Source organism: Grus americana, chromosome 3 (assembly GCF_028858705.1).
Source record: "Grus americana isolate bGruAme1 chromosome 3, bGruAme1.mat, whole genome shotgun sequence".
NCBI classification, from domain to species: domain Eukaryota; kingdom Metazoa; phylum Chordata; class Aves; order Gruiformes; family Gruidae; genus Grus; species Grus americana.
Window position 1 is genome coordinate 125,991,940 of NC_072854.1, and position 21,690 is coordinate 126,013,629.

Below are 21,690 nucleotides of genomic sequence, written 5' to 3' on the forward strand. Positions count from 1 at the left end.
AGTTCGCCGAGCCGCCAGGGGGCGCCGTCTGGGGGCAGGGGGACCCGTCGGGCCGCGCCGGGCACTCACTTTCCTCCCGCGGCGGCCGCGAGTCCCTTTCCCCGGCGCGGCCAGGGACGGACGGACGGACTGACCGACCGACCCCCGCTCCACTCCGCTCCCCGCCTCGCTGCCGGCGTCGGGACGCGCCGCCGTTACTCCGGCAACGAAGCGCGCCGGCGCTGCATGCGGTCAGAGGTGACGGGGCGGGGCCAGCACAGAGAAGCGGCAAGATGGCGTCTACGGCGGCCGGGAAGCAGCGGATCCCCAAAGTGGCGAAGGTGCTCGGGAGGGGGCGGCGGGCCCGCGGCCGGGGGTCGGGAGGGTGGTCGAGGCGGCGGGCGCCTGCCCCCGCCGGGCCCTGGTCCTCGGGGCAGCGCCGGGCGTCCCGGAGCGGCCTGGCCCGGCCCCGCGGCCTTCGGGAAGCGGGCACAGCGCCCGGTGGTCCTCACGGCCGCGCAGCACGGGGGGCTGCCGCGGCCCGCTCCGGCCCCTGGCTCCTCCGCCTGTGCTGCCGCCCCTCCTCAGGCCCCGGGGCAGCGCTGGCGATCCGGGCCCTGCCGGGCTCGGGGCGTCTCCGGCCCCGTCCTCGGTCAGCACCGAGCGTACCGAGCCACCGGAGGAGTAAACCGGTGTGGGGGTTGTTCAGGGTCGCGTTAGAAGCGGAAAATGTGAGCCCCCTCCTTTGCAGGTGAAAAACAAAGCACCCGCAGAAGTTCAGATCACAGCAGAACAGCTTTTGAGAGAAGCCAAGGAGAGAGAGCTTGAGCTTCTCCCCCCGCCACCGCAACAGAAGATCACAGATGTTGAGGAGCTAAATGACTATAAGCTCCGGAAAAGGAAGGTAAAGGAAAAAAGAAATCTTAATCTTGCTGCTCATATAAAGCACCAGAATGTTACTGTGTTTTTAAATTAAACAGGATTTAGTTTATACTGCTTGAGGATTTCCCTGGTGAATAACAATTCTTAAAAATTAGAAAATGCTACTTTTGTGCAAAAACTGAGAGTTAAATGCGTTTAACACAAAATTTGGTAGTACACCACATCTCACCTGTGACCACATTCAGTGCGTTCAGAACATTGGGAGGGTAGTTACATACATGGTTTGCATGCGGTTCCGTCATCACCAGTAGTGTCTGGCCAGTCCACACGACAATGTTAGCAGGCTGTGCAGTAATGCTGCTGGGTTTTCAGCCTCAACTGTTTAAAAAAAACACAGTATATTTGCAAATGATGTTTTGTTCTGTATAGTTATGGTACTACTTAGCACCATTTAGAACACAACTTTCTAATCAGAGTTATGTGTGATAGTTGTCTTGAAACTTGACCGTTTTGCATGTGAGATTTCAGGTATAATTTTTTCTTCTTTATTTAAAATAATTGCTTTGTTTCTGCAAACTTAGCTCCAGTTTGGTTCTGCTTTTTCCTTTGATAATTGCTGTCCTGGGTCAGCAAAGCAAGCATATCCCTAGCAGAGAACTTTAAATGTTTTCAGCACTCAGCATTTTTTTTTAAGATATAAACAGCATGACCTACGGCTATCATTCTCTGAGGCATACATGCATATGTTCAGAACGGGCCACCGTTGTAGCACAACGCAGCATCCCTGTACTCAGCCCTGAGCGGGTGTTCGTTTCCCTCCTTACCGTAGCAGCTAGGACTCCTCATGAAGACTTGGGGCCTTACTGTGCTGGATGCTGGTGTACCTCACTTGGGCACACGCAGAGCAACCGGAGTCAGATGATCGACACCACAGCACTGCAAAAGCAATGTTTGATCTTATCTTTTTTCATCTCTCATGAACAGCAGTAACAAGCCACCACATTAACCATGTTAAACCACGTTTAGCCACATGTTAAATACCAATAGCATTGATCGTGACAGTAGCCAAGCACAAGACTGAAGATGCCCTCACCGTTGCACTGAGCTAGAGGAACGATACAGGTCAAAGTAAATAAATTTGTGCTGGTGCATCCAAGTATATTCAGGCTTGTCAGCAATGACTGGATTCTATCTGTCCAGGTAATACTGCTATTGAAACATTAAGCAGGGGACTAAAAAAAAAAGTAATATTTTAGTGCTGTCAGTTATTATTCCATCAGTATTTCAGGTCTCAGGTTGCAGAAACTTGAGTTTAATCCTATTCTGTAGGATGATCTATGCTCCTAGGTTCTCCATTAGGAAATTTTTATAAAGTGTTCTACTGAGTATGATTTGCTACTACATCTGCATGTGTACAAGTCATTTGGAATTCATTCCAATAATAATATTCCATAAGCCATTTATAACAAGATCAGTCTGCACAGAGGGATTTCTTACAGAAATAAATTTTCTCCTCAGACTTTTGAAGATAACATCAGAAAAAACAGGACTGTTATCAGTAACTGGATAAAGTATGCACAATGGGAGGAAAGCCTGAAAGAAATACAAAGGTAATGATGATACAGCTGCAGCCATGTCTTACAAACCTTTTAAAACGCATGTTGATAAACACCAGAGTCTGAGACACATTACGCACACAACTTCTCTTTGCTTTCCAGAGCCCGTTCCATCTACGAGCGTGCTTTAGATGTAGACTACAGAAACGTCACACTCTGGCTAAAGTATGCAGAAATGGAAATGAAGAACCGCCAGGTTAATCATGCCCGAAACATTTGGGATCGCGCTATTACCACCCTCCCCAGGGTGAACCAGTTCTGGTACGTTTGCAGAGGATGGAGCATTGCTTGTACCCGCCAAAGACTACAGATCATTTTTCTGTTTTGATATCATGCAAAAGTGCATTGCTTTCTGTTTCTCCAAGTCATCAGGCTAATCTGAAAAAAAGAGGAAGGCTTAAGTTTTGGAAAGGTTTTGTACTTTTCAAGTGGTGAGAGTATTTTGGGAGAGAAGGATGTTTGTGTGCCTGCATGCTGCCAGTCACAATCTGCAGGCATTTCTGGGGTGCAAGTGGGGAATAGGTGAAGAAATCTCAGTAATGCTCTTACTAAGCACTCCAAAAAATCCTTGTAATTTATGTGTTTATTGTGTGATTGTAAAAGCTTGATCTTGTTTTCTAAGGTATAAATATACTTACATGGAAGAGATGTTGGGGAATGTTGCTGGATCACGTCAGGTGTTTGAACGTTGGATGGAGTGGCAACCAGAGGAGCAGGCTTGGCATTCCTACATTAACTTTGAGCTGAGATACAAGGAGGTGGACAGGGCGCGTACCATTTACGAGAGATATATCCTTTGTAGTGCATCGCAACGCCTGCCCAAGTTCAGGCCTGCATTCTTCATTTCTTTCTTATCTATTCTATCTCCAGCTATGTCCCTGTGCTTTTTTACCGTGATGTGTTGGGAGTAAGCCACCATGCCAAGAGCCAGCAGTAGGTAATAAAAGCATGTTTAGTATATGCCTCCAAATTCAGTGAAGTGAGCTTAGATCCTGCCACAGCAGCATATATTGAACAGCACTCACACTTCCAGCTTTTTTGGCAGTCATTTGGTTTGGATTTTTCCTCCTTAAACTTCTCCCTGATGCTTGCTTGATTTTTATCCCTTTTAATATTTTCTTTAGGTTCTCAGTAAGGCATAAAGCCTTTGCATGTGTTTTGTGTCTTCTTCCATGTTGCATTTTTTGCATATGCCATTCTTTGAAGTTGTTTCATATTGTCCATGCACCTGTAGTCGCTGGGAAGAATGCAATTTGAAGCGTCCAATTCAACCACAGCAGTTTCTTTAACATAGCTCTACTTGTTATTGTTCATCCCGATGTTAAGAACTGGATCAAGTATGCCCGCTTTGAAGAGAAACACAGTTATTTTGCTCACGCAAGAAAAGTATATGAGAGGGCAGTGGAGTTCTTTGGAGAAGAGCACATGGATGAGCACTTGTACGTGGCTTTTGCAAAATTTGAGGAGAACCAGAAAGAAGTAAGACCTTGATAATACATCAGACTAATACCAATCACCCCAAAATTTCTTCTTAAATAGCAAACTGAAGGCCACTTAACATTCACTGCAATACTTGTGTTTTTCAGCACCTTATGAGATGGTTATTGTAGTATTTGCTTAGCTTCTGTTTGCCTTTTGGTGACATCAAAGAAATGCGTTCTGAGAAAGGCGGACACCAAATATGCCAAGCTTGAGAATAGCGTCATCACATCAAATACATATCCCCAGATTTGTAAATTTGAGAGGTTGTAGGCCTGCATGATAAAAACTGAATTAACCATAGGTTTCCCTAGATGGTCTCTTTAAAGTGCCCAGGCCATTAAGGAATTGAAGGCATTCTGTGAACCCAAAACCATAGCCTCTTAAAAATATTGTAAATATTCCAAACCTATAAATGAATGAGAAGTGGTGCATTTTGGCATTTACAGAATTATTTTTTTCCTCCAAGGTTTACTTTTCAGGGAGATTGTGTTAGTCCTGTCCTAAAACAGTCATTTACATTGAGATAGTTTATGATTCTGTATTCTATTAAGTATTGCCAAAAGCTCATTGTGAAATTGTGCAGGAGGACAGAAGCCAGTTTGTAAACTTATTCAAATGATATCTAATATTTTCAGTTTGAAAGAGTAAGAGTGATCTACAAGTACGCCTTGGATAGAATTCCAAAACATGAGGCCCAAAATCTCTTCAAGAACTACACCATCTTTGAAAAGAAGTTTGGAGACAGAAGGGGAATTGAAGACATCATTGTCAGCAAGAGGCGATTCCAGTATGAAGAAGAAGTGAAGGTATGCATTATAAATATCCTCTGGGCTCATCATACATCCGGCTGCTGTGTAAGGTACACGAGTGTCTCACGATACGAAGGCTGATGAGTTTTACGTTACCCTTGATCCTCAGTCCAAGAAAATACCAAGAGAACACTGTTCTTTTTTGAGGCAGAATTCCATCCGTGGGGGAGAGAACGATGCTTGCATTCACTGCTTTTTTGTTTCTGCATTCTAATGTAGATTGTGGAGCCAGAGTTTTCAGTTGAACTCAGAGCTCAGTGCCCTTCACAGCCATCTCAGGGGATAATGCAGTTTAGTGCATTATGGAAGCGAGGAGGTTACAAGCTGACTGTTACAGGACACCTCACCTGTGTGTAAATACCTTTTTGTGAGAAAATAGGTGTGCCACACCTACCTACTATTGACTGAATATTCAATCATTTCCTCTTCCCATCTCACAGTTCAGTTTGCCATCACTTAAAGAACATTTGTAGGTAAACTAGAAAGAAATAAATGCACTTTAACTTAAAACATCTAGCTTAAGCATACCCGATACTGACAGTTTTCATTAACATTCCAATGATCCATTTTAAAGGAGAAGTTCTGAATAAAAACTAAGTAAAGGAACAGGGTCTGTTATTTGTAGTTACTGAAGTTTCTTTCCCATTTCACTGCTCCCTTCTTTCTGGAAGGCAAATCCACATAATTATGATGCATGGTTTGACTACCTGAGGTTAGTTGAAAGTGATGCAGATGCTGAGACTGTCCGAGAAGTATATGAAAGAGCCATCGCCAACGTTCCCCCAATTCAAGAGAAAAGACACTGGAAAAGATACATCTATCTTTGGGTTAACTATGCATTATATGAAGAGCTGGAAGCAAAGGCAAGTAGTAAGAAATAAGGTTTTTTTTCTTTTCTTCTCAAGTATTTTCCTTGTATGAAATAGCTACAGATATTTTAATAGGGAAACTGAAAACTAAAAATAGTATGTCTTTCTTGTTTTGTGTAAGTAGCTACAGGATTTGCTATTTAACTATCAGGTTTTTCCCTCCCATGCATAGGGGAAAAAGTATTTCAGTTGCACCCCAATTCATCCAGAAACACACTGGTAATAGAAGCAGAAGTAGGTCTTTGTAGCCCCATCTGAATTGCCTGTTCCAGGCTGTTACCTGAACTTGTGAAATAGTTTTCTATTTAACAAAACTATTTGTGAAGTTGTTCTGTGAAGAAGTCAAATTCTTGCTACAGTGGCTTTTTGAGGCTAAGTATTGCTTCTGTTATCAGTCATGTAACGTTATAGTTACTCTTTATTTCATAAAACTCTAGTGCAGTATACCTGTTCAGCGTCTGTTAAAGGAAAAAAAGACTTTTCTCCCCCAAAGTGGGGACACTCCTGGTTTTGTTGTCTAATTCTTAGTGTTGAATCTTGAGAAAGTGACTGATGATTTTCAGAAGTTACTATCTTTGCATTGTGCACACTAAGTAGATAAGTACATTTGCATCTTACATATACACAATTCTAAACAACTTGACTTTAAATACTGTTGTGCAGTTTCACAATCATTCTATGAATCGAAGTGTAGTGTAATTTTGGCAGCAAACAGAGTATTTAAATTTTGGCTGTTCTTGCAGGATGCAGAGCGAACCAGACAAGTCTATCAGGCATGTATCGAGCTCATTCCCCACAAGAAGGTATGGCTCCTCTAGCAGTTTGTGTTCAGTCTTGGATTAATATTCTCAAGATAAGATACTTTACCTTTCTTTTCCCCCAAGTTTCAAGTGTGTAAGTGGCCCCAAATGACTACTAGCACATTTGTGAAGACTGTACTAGGACTTTAAATATCCCTTCCAGTTTCTCATAACATCTGTCTTCCAAAAGTCAATCATATTCTTTTTCAAGCCAAGGTGTTAGGTGGCTGTAATTTGCATCATCAGTGGGAAGTAACAGTCTACACACTGACATCAGATTTTCTCATACAAATGCAACACAAGGGTTCTCTGCAGTATTTTCAAATTATTAGGTATGCTCTAAGAAGCTGAAATAATATATAGTTGGAGGATGGTCCAGTACCATTAAGCAGTAGGGAAAGAGCTCTTACCTACTCTTTACTTACTTGTTTTCTTCCTCTGGCTGCTTACAGTCACTGCAGAATACTTGTTGCTCTACTTTATGTGGGGTTACCGCCTTTTATAGCCACTGTTTCTAATTGCCTGCATGGTCCCAGCTGAGGGAGGTGCATTTGATAAACCATCGTTCAGGTGTCTCTTCGCCATTACAATTGGTCTTCCAGACTGACTTTTGGTTTTGTGGTGGTTTTGTCAGTGAGCTTTAACTAAAGTATCCACATGGGCAAACCCTTAAAACAATTAATCAGCATTGCCTTGGAATGTCAAGAAATCTTAGCTCATGTACTTTCTTTTCTAGAATGTCATCAATCCTGTCATCTGAGTATCAGCTGTGTAGATTAGGATTAAGCTGTAATTATTAAGAGTTGATTAGCTAATAATTGATTCAGTGATAGCTGTTATTTTACCAATCAATTGATTGGTTAACGAACCATTTTCTTTGTTTGAAAAGACTTCTGTCCTGGCCATTTTTGCTTTCATCCATGGTAGACTATATTGTCCTGTTATAAAGAGGTTGTTCTGGGTTGTGAGCTCTCAACTTTTCAGCAGGAAAGCATTGAGGTCAAATGCAATTAACTGCAGTAGTAACATCTCAGGTAGGCAGAGTAATTATTTTTTAAAAGAATATATGCAGTATTATTTACTAAGCTTCCAACCCAAGCATCACGTTGTTCTTTTTCTTTCAGTTTACATTTGCCAAAATATGGCTGCTCTATGCACAATTTGAAATACGCCAGAAAAATCTTCCACTTGCCAGAAGAGCTTTGGTAAGCTTTTGTTAATTCCATAATTTACTTTACTAACTAATAGTAACAAGGGAATGGCATTAAAAGATCTTAAATTGTCCTTTATAAATTGCTGGTTTAATCCACTTAAAGCATCCGAGACGTCTGCAGGGAGCAGTATTTACTGTCATGTGTGATTTAAAAAGAAGTGTAGCTTGATATGATGCATTAGCCACGGGCAGAAATGAATGCAGCTTTCTCGTTTCAGCTGACAGAACACACGTCTGAATGGAAGAGTACCCAAATCAGCTTAGTGCACTTGGAAATTCTTAACTGCCGCTGATTTGTTTAAACGATACTTGTGCTAACAGTAGTGTTTTAAAAAGCATTTTAAATAAATAGAAGTGTTTGAGTTCCAGCTACCAGGTTGCTGATAGAAGCAGTCCTGGGGACTTGGGGCAGGCTTAGGAGCTTCAGTGTAGAATTCACCATGTGAATGTCAGCACCTCAGAGAGCAATGGAGTACGTTTTGGCAGCAAAACCTTTTTGAAACTAAAACTTCCTTTCCCTTCAATTTGGATATGCTAAATAAGCTCAGTGATAGCATTAGGAATGTTGAGAGAAAGCTAATGTTGGTAGTGGTTGAGGTGGTCTGACTTTACAGAGGAAACCGATGGGGTTCCCACCAAATCCTTGGCACGGCAGTGATAAGAGCATAAAAGCGAATGGCCTCCTGTAGCTGACACTGGACCAAGTCTGCCCCCATGGTTCTAGTAAAGCTTTGTTGCTTGAGCTGGACTCCTGCCATTGACCAGAAAAAAAATGAAGCGGAGTGGTTAAGTCCCCTGTGGAAAACCAGATTTTGCTGCTGCAGCCATAGTACTTTTTTGGACTGGGCCCAGATTTGGGAAGCAGTTTCTTTCTTTCTTTCTTTTGCAACGAGTTGACTTTAAACAACCTCTCTGGCAAGAAGCCTTGCTCCTGTCCTGAGGTGAGGGTCCCGCACTGTCACCACGCACAAGAGAAGGTCCAGCTCCTGACGCTGCAGCTCTCACCAGCATGCAGACAGCACCTTGCTCTGCCTTATTTTTATGGTGTGGGGGTTCTTTGTTTTCCCAGGGTCTGAGATTTCCCGGGACTTGGAGACAGGGGATCAGCTGGAGCTTATGCTGCTTAAGAAAATAGTCCTGAGGGGGATGTGGAGAAGAACTGAATGCATTTTGAAATAGAAAGAGTATTAGTAGAGCTGGAGAGCCATAATGGTGACCAAATTGATTTGCTCAAGTAGTAGTTTCCTCCATTCTTAGTAAGTACTAAGATAATCAATGTGTAGGAAAGTTGCGCAGGAAAATTGTAGTAAGGGAGTTTGATCTCAAATTACTTAATTCACATTAGCTTGAAAGAACAGAGGCTGCAGTGCTTAATAAATAACAGTTGTCTACAGAAGTGACTCAAAGAATGAAGCTCACTACATACCTGTCTCAGATGTGCCCATTCTTAAGTCTTGTGATGATGAATAGCAGCGGTGGTCCGGGAGACAGCTTCTCTTGATATAATTTGTTTTATAAGATAGTTGGGAACTGCTTGCCTGGAGGACTGGTACTATGCTTTCTTCAGCTTTTGATGCGAGACGGAGTGTTCATTTAATAAGCTAGGGAGAGTTTCAACTCACGCTTCACGGGGAATCCGTGTTATGTAAAAGTGTTCACAAGTTAGAAGGTTTTCTGCTTTCAGAGTTCTTGTTGGATGTTTACGGATGCACACTCATTTTGCAAACATTGGTTGGATTTCATACTGGCCCTGATCAGTCTTGAAAACCAAGCTCTGCTCAAAAATGAGTTTTAGTTCAAATACTGGAAGGTAAACAGATGCTTAGAAAATGAGGTGGGTTTTTTTCCTTGCTAGATCTCTAAGTGGATTTTGGGTTTGGTGTTTTGTTTTGTTTTTGCTTAACAGGGGACATCCATAGGTAAATGTCCAAAAAACAAACTGTTCAAAGGTTATATTGAATTGGAGTTACAATTGCGAGAGTTTGATCGTTGCCGAAAACTGTATGAAAAATTCCTGGAGTTTGCACCAGAAAACTGCACGTCATGGATAAAATTTGCTGAACTAGAGACGATTCTTGGTGATATTGATAGAGCCCGTGCAATATATGAGTTGGCTATTGGCCAGCCCCGGCTGGACATGCCAGAGGTAAGGAGGTGGATGAACTTTACACTTGGCACAATTTTAAGCAATTTATTACACAGCGGCTAATTAAAATGTAAATCATCTACCATCTTGGACAGAACTGCTTACCATAGTGGCTTAGCCTGTGTCTCATTAATTTAGCGTCGGTTTCTTAGCAGGGTACGCGGGACTATACAACCCACGATAACACGTGGTGGGAGAAACGTGCTTACAGGAGTAAGCTAAGTGGGTTATGTGCCCAAGGTTTGATACTGCTTAGTCTTAATCCTAGCTTGTACAGTCAATAACTACTCTGATCTCCGAAACTTTTTTCAGAGAAATTTCACATTTTTCCATGCTCCTCCTTTTTTTCCTTTCTTTTCACAATCTCAGTGTGCTATGAACATAGCGAGAGACTTCTCTTTTGCAGGTTCTGTGGAAATCCTACATTGACTTTGAAATTGAGCAGGAAGAGTATGAGAAAACAAGAAATCTTTACCGCAGGTTACTTCAGCGGACACAGCATGTTAAGGTATGTGTGGCTGCCCAGAACGCAGAATTGGTGCAGAGCGGAGAGGAAGCCTTGACTGCTTTGGCTGTCTGGCTTTTTCAGATTGACAGTGAACCTAAGTTCAGTCCCGTGCCTGTGCCATGAAATGGGGAAAGAAATTTCTAAATTACGTATTGCAACAGGTATATCTTACCTGAAAGAAGGCTTGCAGGTTTCCAAGCAGCTCTCTTCCTGCTGAGTAGCTTTGGAATTTTAGTTGCAAAAACATTGCAAGGAAAAAATAGTTGTGATTCTTTCAGTGTAGTTTGGTGCTGTCGTTTGACTAAATTCAGAGAGATTTGTGATGATCCGAAACAACTGCAAGAAATTTGTCAACATAGTTTCCATGAATATTCTCTCTTGCCAAAATGAGGCAAATCTCACACATGTGAAACAAGCATGAATTTTCTGGGTATCTGCTTATGAAAAACTACTTCAGGCTTGCATTGACACTTGGTTTTTTTTGGCTGCTTTGTTTTTTTGGAACTATCACTTAGCTACCAGACTTCAGAGTGGAAGTTTCAGCTTGAGTTTGATTTGCTTTCACCACAGGTATGGATCAGCTTTGCACAGTTTGAGCTCTCTGCAGGAAGGGAGGGGAGTTTGTCGAGATGCCGGCAGATTTATGAAGAGGCTAATAAGGCGATGCGAAACTGTGAGGAGAAAGAGGAGAGAGTCATGCTTCTGGAATCCTGGAGAAACTTTGAAGAGGAGTTTGGAACCGATACCACTAAAGAGAGGATAGATAAACTTATGCCTGAAAAAATAAAGAAGAGGAGAAAACTGCAGGCTGAAGATGGGGTAAGAGGACAAATTATGCAAGCAGTCACTTTGAATCCTTGGTGGCTTAATGCTGGGGTCTGGTACACAAAACAAAGTCAGCTGCGATGGGTGCTGTAACTGCATTCCAGTTTTACTGCAGTAATTGAAAACAGCATTGCCCTGAAACACGTGCTGCTGAGCCCCTTGTTCCTCAGCAGGCTAGGTGCGCAGTCGATTCGGAGTGAAATACTCGTACCAAACGCTCAAGCTACCTTTACTCTGGCCATAGACAAATCAAAATAGCTTTAGGTAGTACTATGCAGATAGTGGTTGTTTCTTAGCTTTGGGAAACTATAGCCAGGCTGTTCGCCAAATCTGCCTGCTCGTTACACGCAGCAGAAGTAGTGCTGTCGTACGCCCGTTCAGCTCCTTGGTTTCAGCTGCTGTGGATGGTCTAACAAACATTGATTTTAATTTTATCTCACTGTTATGCTTATTAGAAGCACCTTTTAATAGCTAACATTAACATGCAAATTAAACTTGCTTTGTGGTTGTTTTTTTTTCCCTAGTCTGATGCTGGCTGGGAGGAATACTATGATTATATTTTCCCAGAAGATACCGCCAATCAGCCTAATCTCAAACTGCTTGCTATGGCTAAACTCTGGAAGAAACAGCAACAGGAGAGCGAAGCTGCGGAGATGGATCCAGACAAAGACATTGATGAAAGCCAGTCTTAATACATTGCTTTCCCCTGCCCCTTTTCTTGGGTCTTGTACAGTATTTTCATTGGTGATGAATAAATGTATTTGCAGAGTTTTACTATTACTGACTTGAGACATTTTTTGTGTGGAAAAAAAAAAAAAAGCACCATCTTGGAGATGATTCCCTTTAATAGTCTGTTGATCCCAACAATTAAAGGTCATGGGGGAAGTGCCGGAGTCTGCAGCTATTACAGTGGTCTGAGAACTGGATGGGAGCTTTGTTTTTAGCACAAGATCCGCTGTTCTAAGGCTCCTACAGACTGTCACAGTATCGCTTAAGGATATTAACATGCCAAGACAGCAGATCTACTTTCTTTAACGAGGGAGATGTCTCTAACCATTCTTGATTGATTTTTCCAGTAATTCTGTAAAATATGTATTGGTCACGAGGATAATTGAAAACAGTAAATCCCATTGGCTGCAATCTGGTCAACATCCTATCAAAGCAAGCTTTTGTCCCAGAAAACTGTTTAGGAGGGACAGCAATAGAAGTTAAATATGCTGAACTAGCCCCTAGAAGATAAATCAGTAGAAATTAATGCCACACAGTCTGCGTTTTAATATTTGAATGTCTTGGCAGCATGTTTCGTAGTGAATAATCTATTGGGAAGTAAAGTAGAAGCAGTGTCAGTAGGCCTTTCAACGTTTTTTCTGTTTCATGGGGAAAAAGCATTGAGGCTAAGCGTTTTCATCCCTGTGCTCCTGGGGGACAGGAGCCTTTCCGTGCGGCTGGTTCCCGGTCCAGGGGGAGGTGGGCAGCCTGCTCGTGCGTGGGGAGGGAGAGGTCGCTGCCCCGGCGCTCAGACCCAAGCCTGGGGACCTTGCCTGCCACGAGGAAAGGTGATTTTTTTTAAAAAAAAAAGGGAAGTGTGCCACAATAACCACTGGAGCTATGAGTGCAGCCTCAAACAAAGCTGCTGTTGACACCGGTCTGGCCAAATCTGGCCTGTCCAGCTGTGGTCAGAGCAGCTGGTCAGCCCCAGGGCTGTCCCTTGCACCGGCCAGGCCTGCCTGCAGCTGGAAACGCTTCCTCCCCTGCACGCCCCGTGGTCAGAAACCAGATCCTCAGTCCTTCCCCGTCTCCATCGCCATCCTCCCTGGGCCGACGCTTGAGCTTCTCTCTTCTGCGGGGCGTGGGGAAGGGCGACCGCGCAGGGGATGCACCACAGCTCTGCTACGGGGGACACAGAAAGGTCCAGCGGGACTTTGTGGCCGTGGCCGGTCAAGGGCACGGGCGCCAGGTGGTCTCCCCTCGGTCCTGCCGGCGAGGGACGGGGGTTGAGAAGGAGGGGGGAGCTTGCAGGTCAGAGCCTGCTCGCACAGCTGGTGCCAATGGGAGCGACTGGGCTTTTGCCACGGAGCCCTCCCGGGTGGGGGAGATGGGTGATGGGCTCCACCTGGCCAGGGAGAGCCAAGGGGGCTGGCCCGGGGGCCGGCCAGTCTGGCCAGGAGGCTTTACACTGGGAAGGAGAGGGGTGGGAGGGACTGGGGGGTGCTGCGGGCGAGGGGTCTCGAAGCCGGGGCAGGAAGATGCCGACACCGAGGGTGCGCCCGCGCGCAGCGGAGTGCCGAGAGAGCAGCGTTTTGGGGGAAGCTCTCGCTCTTTCCTCGGGAAGTCTGCGGGAGCGGGTGGCTGGCTGGAGTGCTGGGGACCAGTCCTGTTCGTGCTGTGCTCTGCTCTGTCGGGTAAGTCCCTGCTGCGTGTCCCGTTCGTTTGTCTCGTTAGCTTGGCTGGCTGACTGGCAAGAAAAAATTACTTTACTGGTGGGGACTGTCCTTGGTCACTTGCTAACCATCGCTCTTCTGAGTTGAAAACCAGGCATTTGGATTTTCAAGGCAGCTTTGTAAGCTTATACCTTCTGTTCTAAAGCTTGATTGTTCTGTGGTGGTTTTTTGGTTTTTTCATAACGGTAGTGCAACTGATGGCTACGGTACAGCTGTATGCTGGCACCAATTGTTCTTTCTCCCTAAATTCTCCTAAAATCCTGCGTGGTAAAGCAGTGCTGTTTCATTATGCCAACTGAGAGGAGCATATCGAGAGGATAAAGCTCTAGCTTATTGCAGTTTATAGTGGCTATCACGCCTCCTGGGCTTTCATTTTGCCAGTGTCTCGGTGGGTTGGGGAGGGGGGGGTTGTGCTGGTTTGGTTTGTTGGGTTTTTATAATGGGAGGCAGCAGTTGTGGTCCTGGTGCATCCCGGCAAGGGTGCCCGGAGCTCCCTCCCCGCTGGGCAGAGCCGCTCCTGCCCGCGCCGGGGTCACTGGCAGCGCAGAGGCTCGGCAACGGGGGGGCTGTCGCGCGTCCCGGGGCTTCTGAGCACCCCGGAGCATCCCGAGAAGCGCGTTTGCAGTCTAACGGGAACAGCTGCAGAGGTCTCTCTTCTGCAGTGTTTTTTCCTTAAAACGGTGCATTACTGCACGCCAGCAGAAAAACGAAGGCGTGTGCGTTAAAAGGGAGACCAGAAGAGAGAGGTTCCACGGGGCGGTGGCAGGCAAAATTCTACAGCAGTGCTGCAGTGACAGCAGATCTATCCAGAGCTGTCTGCTGAAAGTTGGGGTGGTGTTTGCTTTGATCGTAAAGACAAAAGTGGAAGTTGAATGAAGAACGTTCGACGAAAATAGGAGCAAGCTGATCCTCACACTAATGTAACAGATCAAGCTTTGGGTGTTTCTAATCATTGGGACTTGTGTGCAATTTCCCTTTGCTCCTCAATGTCTGAAAACAGCCCTGAAGAGCACTGAGAGGTTAAGGAGAAACTTCCTTCCGCTGGAGGAGGCATCAGGGGAAAGCGGCAGAGAAGGGCTGGGGGATGAGTGTCACAGGACTGCTTTAGCACAGGAAACTTAACTTGTCTCTCTTGGGGATTCCTGTCTCCCTCCTGGATTTCCGAGGTTAAAGACGTGTTTCCGTGAAGCACAGGACCGGGGTGTGCTGGCACCCGCTGCGCAGCATGAGCGCCCACTTACGGTCCTCGGCTCCGTCTCCCGAGCGAGGTGTTGCCAAAACAGCGCGACCCATCCGAGCCTTCTCCCCGCTACCCGTCCCCGTGTTGCCCCGGAGCAGCAAACCCTTTGACGTCTCCATCTTCTCACCCTGGGTTTCCCAGGGCTGTCCTACATGTAGCTGCTCTGAATTTGGATCTTTGAGATCTGGTTTTGTCTATTTAAACCCGAAACACCCGCGTTGAGCGATCTGGACCGCGGTGCTGAACGCTACATCTCTAGCAGCGAAGCTGTCCCACCCCTCGGAGCGCTAACGAGACGTCCAGGTTTAATTGAGTTCTCGGGTCACAGCCGTGTTCCCGACTCCTTTCTCTCCCTCCTCCCCCGTCGCAAGCTTACCTTGGGGAAGGCCAGCAGGAGGTTTTTATTCCATAACGAGCTAAGCAAAATTTATCTGCTAACGTAACTCTTGTACGGCCAAACGCTGCCGCGGTCAAAGCACGTACTTCTGTCTCTTTGGCGCTGCACGAACGCGGGGATGACTGCGTGTGTATCGAACTTCTCGCGAGTTTTATTAGAAATTGCGTTAAGATGTTCTCTATGCGTAAACTCCGTGTTTGTCCAAAGAGCTTGGTTACGGCAGGTTTTGGCATCTCTCGAGGTTTGATTACATCTAAGGCGGTGGAAGAATGCGAAATGCGCGGGCTGCTATGCCAAGCTCGCGGTATCACAAGCGTACAGCCGCAGCAGGCTGCCCACGGTGCCGGCGGTCGCCTTTTTAGGCTTTTTCCCGTTCAGTCTCCGGAAGCTTCGGGGAGGGTTCCCACGGGTTTTGTCTCGTGGGCCTGACACGGCGCTGGTCCCGCGGGGCGGTGCGGCGGTGGCCCTGTGCTCGTGGGTCCGTGACCAGCCCTGCAGAGCTCCGAGCGGCCCTCTCGGGCGGTGGGAACGCCCCGAGCTGGGACGTGCCCGTCACCTCGCCATAGCTGCGCCCGCATCCGGGTCCCCTGCGACCCGCCGGCGTCCCCGTGCTCCACGTGGCGTGGGAACGAGAGGCGAGAGACCCAGAGCGCCGGGCGGGGAAAGGGGGTCTCTCGCTTCGGGAGTGGTGATGGACGCGGGCTTCTGTCCTGCTTCCCCTCGGAACGTGTGAGGCACCTGCGCGGCAGAGGCGTCACGCCGGGCATCCTGGGCTCTCCCAGAGCGCTCGGCCAGACTCACCCTTCGGTTACAAAGCTGGAGCTTTTTTTCAGCAATTTCAGTATTAACCTTGTGCGCACCTCGGGAGCGGTGGTGCCAAGCTTACCGAGGGTCGCCACAGCAATAGCTTGTTTCTCTGCGCTCAGACTTTTCACTGCTGAAAAGGGACTGAACGTGACCTGCCAGCATCCTCGCACGCCGTGGAGTAGATGTCCTCCCGCGTGCGATGCGATGGCTTGCACGGCCTGGCTCCCCTTCCAGCTTTCCGCGCTTTTGCCGGAGCCTGGCAGCTGCACCCCATCAAACGGGGCTTGGGGGCTGTGCTGGCTACCGAGGAGGCGGCCGGGCTTCCGCTGCCGTGCAGACGCGGGTGATCGCCCGCGGGTCCGTGAAGGTGGTGCTCATCACCTAACGATGCTGTGCTCTTAACGAAAAGGTTATGGCAGCCGCAGCGGTCCTAAACCGTGTCGTGGGAGCGAGTACGAGGCTTTCAAAGGCTGAGGGGAAACTCCGTTTTCCAGCCCGAGATAACGTGGTGCTTTTGGAGACTGCGGAGTTCTGTGCCTTGGCAGCTTGTCCTGGGAAGGAAAAGCAAGAAATGCGGCGCTCCTGTATTTAATAGCAGCTCTTTCCTTTTATCACTGCACGTGTGTGCAAGACATTCTGATAGATTTATACCAAATTTGTCTGCCAGCTGTGAGGAGGAATGCAAGAATTCGCGCACTTGTTGAGCAGTCAAGATTTGCCAATGAAGTATATTGATGATGTAGTGGTCGGTTTTGTTCGGGTTCCTTTATTTTGATCCGTCCAGCTGATAAATAATTACGTCTCTTAATTCCATCCTTATAAACCGAGGTCCTCGAAGTTCTGTTTGCATCTTGACAAGCCATATCGCTGGTAACGGCGATTCCCACTCGGCAAGGATTACTCCTTTTTGTCACACGTAAGCAGCGATGAGCGGGTCCTGCCAGCTGCTTTGCTTGCACAATCAGGCGTGTGCTCCGTTAACGCAAGGGGAGAGAACCAAGGGTTCAGCTGCGCCAAGTGGAAGATCACTGGGATGGGACCGATGCCATCTTTGCAGTTTCCTAAACTCCAGTGGAAAAACTGACTTGCACATGTGACTTTAAACTTTCTGAGAAGTTCTGTAACTGCCTCCCCCCCAGGCGAGAGCAGGTGGTTGACTCGGGGCACAACGTTAAAACTACAAATCTTTGTGTTACACTCGTACCAAAAAAGCAGCGCAGCCGACGTGTAGCGCGGGGACTGGCGAGGGGGTCAGTCTGGGCTCTCGGTCAGGGCAGTCACTTGTGGGGCCGGGTCCCCCCGGCCATGGGGTATCTCTTCTGGGGGAGCTCAGAGCTGGCCAGCGCTCGGCCGGCGCGCTGAGGCGTTTCTCGTCGGTTGGTGACGCTGCTCCCTCTTACGGATTGTGAATATCCCTTGTTTTCTAATGAGCAGCGTGAAAGTTGGCGCTGCCGGCTGGCACTGCCCGCAGCGGCGTTTGCCCGACCGCCCTGGCCGCTGCTGGGCTTTCAGCCCTGTCCTGGACTTCCTCGCCTCGGCGGGCTCTCTGAGAGGCAGCGAACAAAGCACACGCGTGATTCCAGGTTTTCCCCGCGCTCGGCACCGGCTCTTCCCCTGCCTCCCCCCTTCCCTGCCAGAGGAACGCCTGACCCGCAGCAGGCTGCTCCGCGCTTGGCTCTGCTCGGGAGGACGAGCCTGAAATGACACGTTAACGTGCGTGTCGGAAAGCGGTGATGAATTAAATCAGAGCGCGCATCAAAAACTGAGGACCCGGCCCTGCTAGGGGCTGTGACGTCATCTGCCCTCTCCCTGACGGCGACCTGTGCCGTCAGCAGCGTTGTTTCGTGTTCTTCTGGAGCAGATCTGCCTCCCGCAGCGCTCCCGAGCGCTGGCCCCGGCACAGGGACGCTTCCCCCGCACATATCTGACTGTCCCCTTTGTGCACCCGGATGCGGCCACCGCGGTGTCCTGGGGGGCTCTGGAGGATGCTCGGGCCTGATGAAAGAGGACGCGCTGCGGCAGATGCCCCGCGTCCAGCTTCGCAGCCCCGGGTGCCCTTTTCTTCTGTCCTCCGGCTGGCCAGCGGAGCTTTAGGCGGTCACTAACGCTGCAGTACGAGAGCGGTTTGCTTTCTTTTCCTCTGCCTTCCCCGGGGACAGAAGCCAAGGAAACCTGTTAATTTTACGCACCCGAATTTGGGGCAGGCTTCTGCCGACACCCGGTCATTCACGTGATTCCTCAAAGTGGTTTTCACGACGCTGTTTGGCAATGCTCTCCCCCGCGCGTCAAGGACCATCTAAAAACGTAGTCTTTGTTCCCATCTCCTGACTTTAGTTTAACTTTTGCCAACCTGCTGGGGTGCCGTTTGGTGACGCCGAACCCTTGAGAGAGGGGCTGTCTGCCGAAAGCCAGCGGAGCGGTGCACCGAAGAGCTGCCCCAAGCCCGGCTGCGGTTTTATTAAGCCGTCCCTCACAGTGCTGTTCTGGCCATCGCGTAGGGTTAAACCGCCGCCGGACTGTCAGAGCAGGCGCGTAAGCGACGTTTCTGGGGTGCGACACACACCCCCAATCTCTCAAAAGCAGTCAGAGTGACAGAGAAATGCTTTTCGTTCGAAGCCCGGAATTTTATGATAGGTCTGGCTGTTACGCTTTCCCGTGCCACGCCAAGCACAGCTAAAAACCCACATCAGAAAATGTGCTGCAAAAGGTGGCTTTGTAGGAACAAGTTCATAAAAGTCCGTGTTCTTTTAAAAATAATTTCAGACATTGCAATTTTTTTAAAGCTCATGCAAATACATATTTCTGCCAGCTCTGCAGACAATCAAGGATCCCTGCTGCCCAACTATTCTGTTGCTGAAGCAAGATTTCGGACAGAATCCCTGTCTGGGTAGGTTTATTCCTTGGTCCTGTCATCAATTTGGAGGGAGGGGGAAAAAAAAAAAAGCAAACTCTGAGCTGCCAGGGTGGGCGGGTTCCAGCCCAGTCTGCACCCTGTGCTTGGATTCTCTGATGTCTGATAAGGAATAAACTTCCCTGGTGCCTTTCCTTTGGAGGAGGGTACCTCTCTTCTCCTTGTTCTCCCGGGAGGGTGGTAACCAGGCATCCCTGGCTGCGCTCCCCTCGCTCGGAAGGGGCCGGTGGAAAGCTGGCGGGGAGCGGAGGGGTGCAGAAGCGCATCAGCTGCGTAAGCTCCGCTTCCTGAGCGGCGTGGGCTAAAAATGCACGGTTGTTTGGTTGTTTTTCTCAGATGGAAAGGCAGCGCTTTTGAAAGCGGGGCCCTGCGTTTAACTCTGATATGGAAAACACGCGGAGGGGGAAGGCGAGTCGTACGAGATCTACGGCTTTTTAAGCAAAGGTGGAATAGCGTGGTGTCTCCGCGCGGCCAGGCTCTTCTCTGAGCAAACGGTGAAGTGCTGTGGCAGAGCGGTCCTGGCAGCGGGAGGAGCGGGGACAGGCAGGGATCCAGTCGTTTCTGGTATTTTTAGCACCATCTTAACGTGGCTCTAGTCGCCCTTGCAGTCTGCTCACGCAGGGCGCTGTGCAGGCTGGTGCTCGCAGCGCCTCGTCTTTGCATCGTGGCGCCGGGGGCATCAGGATCTGCAGATGTACCGGTGCTGGGTCTCTCCTCTTCCTCCTCCTCTGCCGAGGAAGGCACCTGCTGGGGAGGACCGTGGGAAGCCAGGGGTGCTCCGCGTGAAATCCGTCCTCCGGGACCCTGCACCGAGCTGTGCCCGCTGCTCAGGCTGCTCCCTCCCGAGCATCCAGCCTGTGCTGGCCAAGATCTATTCGGGGGCGCCCGGTCACCTAGCTTACGTTCCAAAACAACGGATTATGTTCCTGGTCCTGCCAAAGTCCCCGCAAAAGCTAATCCTCGCTCGCCGGACAAGGCGTTGAGCAGGCAGTGGTTTGAGCGAAGCAATGGGCTGGGTAACGCCAGCGCAGCCTGCGGAGGTTTGGGAACGTGGGGTGTAGCGCGGGCTGAGTTCTGATGCTGCGGGGTGCGTCGGGCGCAAGCACCAGCCAGGGGCTGGCTTGGTGCTCTGGGCTGACGGCAAACGGCACGGATCCAGAACATGAAGGAGTATTTCTCTTGGCAAAGTGCGTTTTCAGAATAAGTATGAAGCTGTGGGTATATGATGTAAAAATACCTATAACTGTAATATATAAATATATAATTAATACTAAATATATTAATTTAATTAAAGTAACGTAATGTCCAGACTAGTGGTGACATATATTTTTGGTGACCGAACTATAGATCTGGAGATGTAGTGCATTATTTCCAGTTGCCTCGACGTGCGGTCTCTTGGCCGATCCCTTACCCGAAGGACGCTGTAGCGCGTGAGCTCCTCCTAGGTGTTTAAAGGAAAGACGCCACCTTGGTCTTCCTTCTTTCTCACTTTATACGAAGGATAACTGGATTATTTTGATTAGGATTTTTTTCTTTGCACTCGCTTGTTTTATGGGTGCACTGTGGGGGGTTTTTTCCGGTTTGGGAGTCGTTCGCTTGAGGTGACTTCAGGCAAATAAACGGGTTTTGCAGTTAGGGCCGAGAGCTGGGAGCTGCTCGGGTGGCAGACCCCCTCGGTGCGGACGAGTTCGGCAGCGGGGCCCCGTCTCCTCCGGCGGGCTGTCCTGCATCCCGCACCCCCCACGCCTTCCCCGCCGCCGCGCGCAGCGGGATGCGACGTTCGCGGCAGCCTGGCGGGCACGGGGCCAGGGGTACCCGCACGGTGACCGTGAGTTTCGCGAGCTGGCACGGCAAGGACAGAAGGCGGAGAGGCGACGTGGCGTACCTGCAGGATTGTGGCTGGTCGGACAGGCTGTTACCCATTATACCTTCGGGATTTTTTCGGAGAAGTATTTCTGGATTAGTTTTGAGCTGCAGATCACAGCAAAGGGAGTAACCAAGATCTGCCTCAAAAATATCAGGTTAGCACGTAGGAATGGAAAGATATTTATTGATTTTTATTGTGGGTTTTTTTTTTTTTTTAATCAAACTCTGCTTAAAATCTGCTACCTGAATTTGGCTCTGAGGACTCAAATGTCATACTAGGATTTTTTTTTTTTTTTTTTTTTTTTTTTTTTTTGTATGAAAAGATTTGCTATGTGTGGTCTGCATACCTGGCACAAGAGTTTTAAGGGAGCTGGAGGCTGCCCAGCTCAGCTGGCAGCTAATTGTTATTTGAGGAGTCCTGACTCCCGTCATTACGACTCTGACCGCGTCGTGACCAACGTCCGCGCCCTGTATAACGACGGGAACGGCAGCAGACGTGAGTCACCTCCAGCAACGTATCCTGACCCGCGCTGATGCCAGGTCGAGCGAGATCTCGCGCCGTAGCGGGAATCCTGGGACGGGATGCCATGGCCCACATAGGAGCATCGTTTCCGTGGCACGGGAGCGCCCGGCTGGGGTTGGCGCGGCTCCGGGCGCAGGTGGGGCTCACCTCCTGCCAGGAGGACCCGGGTCCCCCTCACCAGCCGGGGGGATGACGGTGCCAATGGCCAGGACCAGCTACGCCTATGGGAAAAGTAACGTGACAAACGAAGCGTCTTGCGCTACCCCACGCTCGATTTAACCCTCCAGTTGCGTTTGCCGGGGAGAGACGGGAGAGGTCTGTGGCAGAGCCTGGCCCCCTTCGCAGGCACCCGGCAGCGACCGCCCGGCCGCGCTGG

At 48.6% G+C, this 21,690-nt stretch overlaps 1 protein-coding gene across 3 annotated transcripts; it reads left to right on the forward strand.

The window, feature by feature from the left end:
- The first annotated feature begins 188 nt into the window (after positions 1-188).
- CRNKL1 (crooked neck pre-mRNA splicing factor 1) lies at positions 189-11,904 on the forward strand. 3 transcript variants are annotated; one of them, XM_054821617.1, is made up of 14 exons: positions 189-320; positions 731-883; positions 2,380-2,471; positions 2,580-2,738; positions 3,100-3,266; positions 3,778-3,956; positions 4,595-4,765; positions 5,440-5,631; positions 6,381-6,440; positions 7,562-7,642; positions 9,557-9,796; positions 10,203-10,304; positions 10,875-11,123; positions 11,654-11,904. In XM_054821617.1, the coding sequence occupies exons 1-14, from the start codon at positions 273-275 to the stop codon at positions 11,819-11,821; spliced, it is 2,061 nt and encodes a 686-aa protein (XP_054677592.1). In that variant the 5' UTR covers positions 189-272; the 3' UTR covers positions 11,822-11,904. The 3 variants fall into 3 exon arrangements, with proteins under 3 accessions (XP_054677592.1, XP_054677593.1, XP_054677594.1); XM_054821618.1 differs by lacking the exon at positions 9,557-9,796; XM_054821619.1 differs by lacking the exons at positions 189-320; positions 731-883 and adding an exon at positions 1,587-2,061.
- The last annotated feature ends 9,786 nt before the right edge of the window (positions 11,905-21,690 follow it).

Coding starts and splice junctions, on each gene's coding strand:
- CRNKL1 (XM_054821617.1), top strand. CDS start 273: ATGGCGTCTACGGCGGCCGGGAAGCAGCGGATCCCCAAAGTGGCGAAG. Junction 3,957..4,594: donor TTGAGGAGAACCAGAAAGAA/GTAAGACCTTGA, acceptor TAATATTTTCAG/TTTGAAAGAGTAAGAGTGAT. Junction 5,632..6,380: donor ATGAAGAGCTGGAAGCAAAG/GCAAGTAGTAAG, acceptor CTGTTCTTGCAG/GATGCAGAGCGAACCAGACA.